This window comes from Pseudogymnoascus destructans (genome assembly GCF_001641265.1).
Source record: "Pseudogymnoascus destructans isolate 20631-21 unplaced genomic scaffold scaffold_27, whole genome shotgun sequence".
In the NCBI taxonomy this organism is placed as follows: Eukaryota; Fungi; Ascomycota; class Leotiomycetes; order Thelebolales; family Thelebolaceae; genus Pseudogymnoascus; species Pseudogymnoascus destructans.
The window spans coordinates 409266-416899 of record NW_020167546.1 but is presented as its reverse complement, the minus strand read 5'-3'; the positions used below and the strand labels follow the sequence as shown (position 1 = coordinate 416899).

At 48.9% G+C, this 7634-nt stretch overlaps 1 protein-coding gene across 1 annotated transcript; it reads left to right on the top strand.

Moving 5' to 3' along the window:
* Window positions 1–1407: 1407 nt before the first annotated feature.
* On the top strand, window positions 1408–2217 carry VC83_08793 (uncharacterized protein; the record flags this gene model as incomplete). The annotated part of the gene is made up of 1 exon (XM_024472336.1): window positions 1408–2217. One exon carries the CDS (start codon window positions 1408–1410, stop codon window positions 2215–2217), a length of 810 nt encoding a protein of 269 aa, XP_024320348.1.
* Window positions 2218–7634: the final 5417 nt, after the last annotated feature.

Here is a 7634-nt window from a genome sequence, read left to right as displayed (position 1 = left end):
TTTGCATTTTCGCAGCCTTTTGCCATTCTAGTCTCCATTCTCCGATTCTAGCTCTTTGAGTAGGTGCGAATCGGTCTCGTAGCTTTCTAAGCATATCGTACAGAGTATCGCAATTGTAGGTATAGGGTAGGAAGTCGCGTTTGATGGTTTCTTGGATCTTAGAGCGAAGCCCCTGAATTGCTTCCTCCTGCTTTTCCCACACCTTGCGCTCATATTGGAAATCAGCTTGTAGGTTTCGAAGCTGTTCCTTCTGATCTTCTGTAAGAGATGCGTACGTAATTGGCGTTAATTGCTGTTGGCCTTCTACTGAAGGTTGGATGGTCTGGCTACCTGAAGCTCTTGTTGACACTCCAGGTCTTGTTTGAGCAGTAACACCACCACCAGCTTGCGTGGCACTCCGTACGAACTCAGGAATAGGTCGAACGGGCTGTAGGAGTGTAGGAGGGTCCTCGATTGATGGATCGATATACCCCCATACTCCTGCCTTTATTGAAGCAGTTTTGATAGTCTCTATCCACTCGTCCCAGTCTCTAGGGCTTGTGAGGACCACCCCCGCCTTCTGTAGGGTCGCCATAATGATGGTTTTTTCGACTCCAGGACACAGGACTTGATTTTGGTCCGTTCGGGTTTCTATAGGCTTCAAAATGCGTCTTGGAGTTGCTCCGGGCTCATAACTGTTGAGTAATATGCGTGTGTATTCCTGTCTATCTATTGCTGCCTGAAATTGCGGGGAAGTGGTGCTGAGATCATGTGACATATTACAACAGATATTTCAATTACAACAGGGGTCCTACTGTACTTGTGACGTACCTACCTAGGTACGTCACAAGTACAGTAGGATATGTACTTTTTTCCCTCGAGTACTTGTGACGGCCCACTTCCCATGCACGGACCCTACGGAGACTTTTGGGCAGCACGATTACGTTATGAAGCAAGGGAACAAACGCAGTGATAATTTGTGTTTTCATCATCCACGGCTATTGAAACCTTGATATTTCATATTTCATATTTCATATTTCATCTTGACAGTGACACTGACACTGACACTGACACTGACAGGAAACATCCAGCTGACATCACATCGCTGACATCGCTCTCGAAACCCTTCGTGCAGGACTCCACTGTCGTCTGATTGGCCACCACCACAAGTCTTACATTCCGTCCTTAGCCTGGTCAGCGTCGTCTCCTTTTCAGCTCTTTCCCATACTTTCTCCCCAACTGCCGCTCATCTTTTTTGCCATTTATCTTGTCGTGACGATATGGCATTATAGCAGTCTCGGAGCTTTCCTCGCCGTTTACACAGCTGTATCCTCCTCAAAAGGGTCTCACCCCCGGCGCCGACGGGTCCGCGAGGCTACCTCGATTCATGCACATCGACCTTCATAACCCACAACCTCACACATCCCAATGCGCGGAGCCTCTATACTTGCGGCAGTGGCCACGGCCCTGCTCGTTCCCCTCGCGTCCGCCATACCCCAAATAACCGCCATTCCCACCGTTGCTCCACGTCGCGCTCAAGAGGGTGCAGTGACCATCGCAACCGTCCCGGCGGTCACTGCCATGGCGCAGGTAGCAACCACTTCCCTCACCTGCCTCAAGACCAAGATAATCGACACAACCGTGTGTGCGACCTTAACCAACGACGCCGGCTCGCCGACCTCCACAAAGTGCCAGGCCACTACCACCGAATCGATCGGCTGCAATGACGGCCTCATCTGCTCCAAGGACACCAAGGGCCTCACCCTCTGCATGAAGTCCCAAGCCCCTGACCTCGCCGGCATCATTGTCTCCGGCTGCCTCTCCGCCGCCTTCTGCGCCATGTTCGGCTCCGTCCTCTTCATGTGCTGCCGCACCCGCTCCCGCAACCGCCTCGCCGAGAAGCAACGCGAGGCTATGCTCATCGCCAGCGGCTCCAAGCTCGGCGCCTCAGCCAGCGAGGCACACCTCCCGCTCATGCAGCCACAGGTCGCGCAGGCAGGGCATGGTTGCGACGCCTCTGCTGATTACAGCGCCCCGAGAGGCTATGGCAGGCCCAACTCGCGCCGCGCGTCGCCGAGTGGGAGTCCGTTCCGGGATGTGTCAGCCAGCCGTGGTTCCAATGTTTTGACGAAGTCGCCGCCGCCTGCGCCAGGGTCGGGAGACGTTGGGCTAAACACTGAGGCGAGGAACCCGTTGAATATGGATGATAACGATATTGGATACAACAGGCACTCTTAAGTGGGTGGGTGAGAGGCGGGGGGGGGGGGGGGAAGATATTGGGATGTATATGAATGCGGAATCTTTTGCTAGAGGAAGTGGAGCTGCTGCGGCCTTCCATTTAAGCGTGTCTGAGGGGCTTTTGTTTGCTATATCGAGGTTGTTGCTTACCACATAAAATCCAAAATCGCCTCGTACCAACGGGGTTACAGTATGAGAAACCAATATGTGTGCTCAATGAAATATCTACACATCAATTGTCACTATCGTAGAATTCTTTTTTGATTCCACCAGGCCCTTTCACACTTCCGAGGAAACCACTCCTACACTCAAACCTCAAAACCCTTCCCAATCCAACCCCACATCCAAGACTTACCCCACGACCAGCATAAACATGCCTTACCTCCCCCGCTACTGCCCCACCAGACAACAATTCTTGCAAATCAGCCGCCCCCACCTCTCTATAACTGATGCTCCCGTCGCTCTAACTCCTCCGATTCCGCGAGCATAGAAGCGGTGCCACTGGCCTCAATGGTCGCACACCTCGGATATCAACGGTATGTAGAGTCCATTCAGCGACTCCGAGGTCAAGCCTTTGATCAGAACACGGATGAATGACTGCAGACGACAAGACGGTTGTCTATTGGATCCAGAGCGAGCTGCAGAGCAACTCCAAGTACCGGACCGACGACATCCGTTTTTGGTACTACGTCAAGCCTTGAGATATTCGCCATACTTGCTTTTTCCTTGCCTTTGTGGAGCGGGAGAGAGGAGGAGGCTTCCATTCTCGTCGAGAAATTGATAAACGTAATTTATGTCGGTGACAGCGGGTTTTGGTGGGTGGTTCGGGGGCTGTGAATATACCGTGAAATTATGATAACATAGACCTCTACATCCACATCGCGATGACTATATGGCTGTGGATGCCATGTGTATCTATTACCAGCTAGGGATCTAACAAATACAATCTGCCATGCGCATCTATCACCAGTCATAGTTCCAACAATCCAGTGGCGAAGCTGTGTAGATCTCCAACACCGATTTAATATTTTCTAGAGAACATGGCCTCACACGATGTTCGCGTTGACATTAGAGGGTTTCAGCTCAAATTGCGTAACATAATTGTATGCAGTAGGATTAGTAATAGCGTAGAACTAGTGTGGCGCTAGCTTAGAGCTAGTCTGGGGTAATCGCCTAAGCCTAAAGTAGACTAGCACTGCTTAATTTCCTAGAATTAGGTGACCATTAGGCAATCCAGTCTAGCAATTGGTAAAAGTGATAATTCCGGTACAGTAAAACCCTTAACGTGGTTGTACACCGAGTCGTGAATGTCACCGAGTCGTGAAACTTTTTTATACCCACCACTGTAAGGTATAATTAAACAACCACAACATGTATTAAAACTAAAACTATTCAGAATCTGATGAGCTAAGTACTTCTATGACCTCCTGACAAGTTCGTGCATTATGGCCAGCCCCCCCGCAAGTGCCACAATGTCGTACACCTGGTTGCCCCTCATTCCTACCAACCCCTCCAGAGCGCTTCTCGCGATTTATTTGCTCCGTAACTGCCCTTTGGGACAAATCATCATGTGCATCCCCTACAGAAAGTGCACACCCTTGACGGACACGAGACTTTTTAGCCCTCCGGCGTTTGCTAAGAGCTTCGTTTGCTGCTCGAAGGGTGCGGACTTCAGCTGACAATAAAGTCATTTCATGTGCCAAAATCTCTGTCCCTTTAGCTAATGCAGTAACAGTAGCAAAAATGGGGGTTGGCGAGCTTCCTTGGTGCCGTGCAATGCGATTTTTAACTAGAGTAGTCTGTGAGAGAGCATCTATTGGGTTGCGAGGCGTTTGAGAAACCCAAGGATCAGCGTCTATAGAGGGGGGTCCTGTAGGTGTAGGAGTCCGCAACTTGACGTCTAGCTTTGAAATGATTACTTGCGGATCAAAGGGCACTAAACCAGCTCCGCGAAATCCAGCTTTGGCGTTTTGAGTTGTTATTGACTGGTTATAAGCTGCGTGGAAAGCTATAAAAAACTCAACCTTTGTAATATGGTTTATATGAGCCTTAATAAAGGTCTCAATTTGATGCCCATACATGCGTTTAAGAACACTAAAGCACCCAACATCAAGTGGCTGAGTTAGGTGAGACGAGTGAGGAGGTAGACAGAGAGTTATGATGTTGTTTGCTTTGCAATATTCCTGAAACGCAGCTGATTCGTGACTTTCATGCCCGTCTAAAACCAACATCCGATATGGTCCTTTTGCACGACTGCAAGTATGTTTATCGAAGTGATGAAGCCATTCTAGACCTGTCTCGTTGTTGGTCCATCCATTGCTTGTTGGTTTAATTACCCAATTGTGAGGAAGGCTGCCTTCAGTATACCAACTTGAAAGGTGACATTTCCCTTGAACTACTAAAAACGGAGGGATACTCCCGCCTTCAGCATTCACACAAACAATTGCTGTAGCCCATTCCCGATTGCCAGGCTAAACTGCCTTGCCTCTGCCACATCGATCGGCACGCGTAACAACTAAAGCTGAGCTAATAACGCCCATCATGAAGCCCGTCTCGTCAAAGTTGTAGAAATCGCAGTCTTGGATGCCGTACTTTGCTCTCATGTTCTGCACAAGTTGAAACCACGCTCCAATAAGCTCAGGATCTTTGCACAAGGCTCTTTGAAAGTCATAAACGCGATTAAAACGCGTCTTTAACTCAGGGCGGCGTTGTATAAATCGATATGCCCACTGCGTCCCAACGTGCTTTCCCCCACGCGATTCAAGGATATAATTTGCCATATCCTCCACACTAGCAGGCCGAGGCGCAAATCCTCTTGCATCCATATCCAATATATTTCGAATAATCACTTCCTCTTCTAGCTCAGTCAATTTAAGACTATTGGCTTTGGTTTCGCGTCGAGAAGGTCGGCCGGCCATTCTATCAGTAAGCGTAGAATAAGGCACTTTATATAGTATTGATGCAGACCTGCGATTAAGCGATTTACATGTTTGAAGAGCCTCAATAGCTAGAATGATTCGCGCTTGCAGAGACAATAGCTTGGTTTGTAGCACAACTAGGTGGGAGAATCCTCACCTAAGACTAGGTTTCTATAATAACCTCCTCCTCTTATACATATCTCGACAGTGACAATCGAAAGGATAATAAGCTAGACTCTAACGAAACTATCAGGGTGATTATCCTAATCTCGAAAACGCGTTTCCAGCTTCTCGAAGCTCCGTAGGACTTTCCTTATGTGCTCTGTATGCTCTGCTCGAGTAGCACTGTAGATAAGAATGTCATCCATGTATGCGCTGACGAATTGGTTGAGGTAATCCATGAGGGTTTCATTCATATACCTCTGGAATGTTGCTGGACCATTTGTGAGTCCGAAGGGCATGACCTTGTATTTGTATGATCCAAATCGAGTTATGAATGTAGTGAGGTCTTCATCTTCTTCTGTCTGCATTCGAATTCGATTGAAGGCATGTCGAATGTCCAGTTTGGTGAGATATTTTGCTCCTATGACTTGGGCCAGTGTTTCATCAATGAGTGGTATGGGATATCGATCCTTTTTCGTTATGGCATTTAGCTTCCTGTAGTCAACACAGAATCGAAGACCACCACCTGGCTTTCTTACAAACATAATGGGTGAAGAGTATGGGGCTTTGCTTGCTTCAATGAACCCTTTTGGCAAGTGCTCGAAGACATATTCTTCGACCAAATCAAGTTCTTCCTTTGACATATTCCAGAGTGGTGCATATCCCAGCTTTGCATCACCTTCGAGTTCAATATGATGGTTTGAAGGTCGATGGGGAGGTAGCTTGTCTGCTGCCATTTTTGAAAAAACATCCAAAAATTCATGAAATTCCTTCGGAAGGATCATGTTACGACGGAACAAGAAGGCTGGCCAACTACAGGACAGGAAGGAGGGAGGTCGCATGAGACCGGCCCTGGTACCTGGAGGGGCAGCGGGGAATAGTAGTTCCGAAAGTATCACGTGACGGACTCGCAGGATGATGAGAAGAGTCCTAAGAGTCCAGGACTCCGAGGACTCGAGTGAGTTCCCAAGAGTCCACTAGGCACGACGCCACTATATAAGTAGATAGTATTTCCTTAGATAGGAGCTTCGTGCTCAACTCAATACAGTATTTGTTATATACTAGTAACGTGTTACTTGAAGCCTTTGTGTCTGATCCCCTGCCTCCTCTGATAAGTAAACCTTTACGCAAGAGAACCTCTGTGTCTTCTATCGTTTAGAAGTCAGCGTTACACTTTGAGCACCACTTCTACGAGGTACCGGCTTACACACAAAGCAACATGTCTGTCGTCAGTTCGAAGGGGAAAACCCCCACCACGCCAACTTCGTCTCAGAGGTCTAAGCCTGAGAATGAAGAAATGCCCGATGCACCCACCGTCAATGAACTCAAGGAAACTCTACGCGTCAAGTTGCCCGACACTTACTCCGGCAACCGAAAGGAACTTGAGGTGTTTTTGCTACAGGTCGAACTGTACCAGCACTTCAATGACGAGAAGTTTCCCACCCAGGAGAGCTATGCCCTGTGGACTGCGTCCTACCTTAGGGGGGAAGCCCTGCGATGGATCGAACCATTCCTCAAGGACTATTTCAAATATGAAAGTACCAATGGAAGCATGACAACTACGCAGACTATGTTTGGCAGCTGGAATGGATTCTGTAAGGAAATACGACGCATGTTCGGAGACATCGATGAGATTAAGACCGCAGAAGACCATCTGTTTGCACTTAAGCAGACTGGCAGCGCCCTCACATACTCCACAGAATTCCAGAGATACGGCAATCAGACAGGATGGGACGCCAGCGCACTCATCAGCCACTACCGACGTGGGCTGAAGAGCCATATACGTATGGAACTTGCCCGTTTGGAACAACAACCAACGGACATGGTAGCGCTAATCGAACATACGGTCCGAATCGACAATCGACTATACGAATTCCAGAAGGAACGTCGGACCTATGACAAGCCCAAGAAAAGTTACCCCTACCGGGGAAACGAGGGCAGACGACGGGATCAACACCCGCGAGACAACCGTTGGTCGGACCCAATGGAACTCGATGCCACGTTCAAACCTGGACGACCCCGTGACCCTAAGAAAGACAGACAATTCAAGGAACGACTCTGTTTTAACTGCGACAAGCCAGGCCACATGGCCCGAGACTGCAGACAGCCAAAGAAAGGGAACGGCGGACGCAAAGTCGGCAAACAACTCAATGCCACCTGGACAGGACAGTTGAATGCAACGTTTGTGAGCAAACAAGACTGGGGAATAAACGGCGAAAGCACCCCAGAAGACGAGAGCTCAGATGAAGGGTCGGAGGCGGAATCGTTCACCGTCTCGGAACAGGAGACCTTCGATGAACTCGCACCTACGGAACCAATGAGTCCACGGTGCAAGAG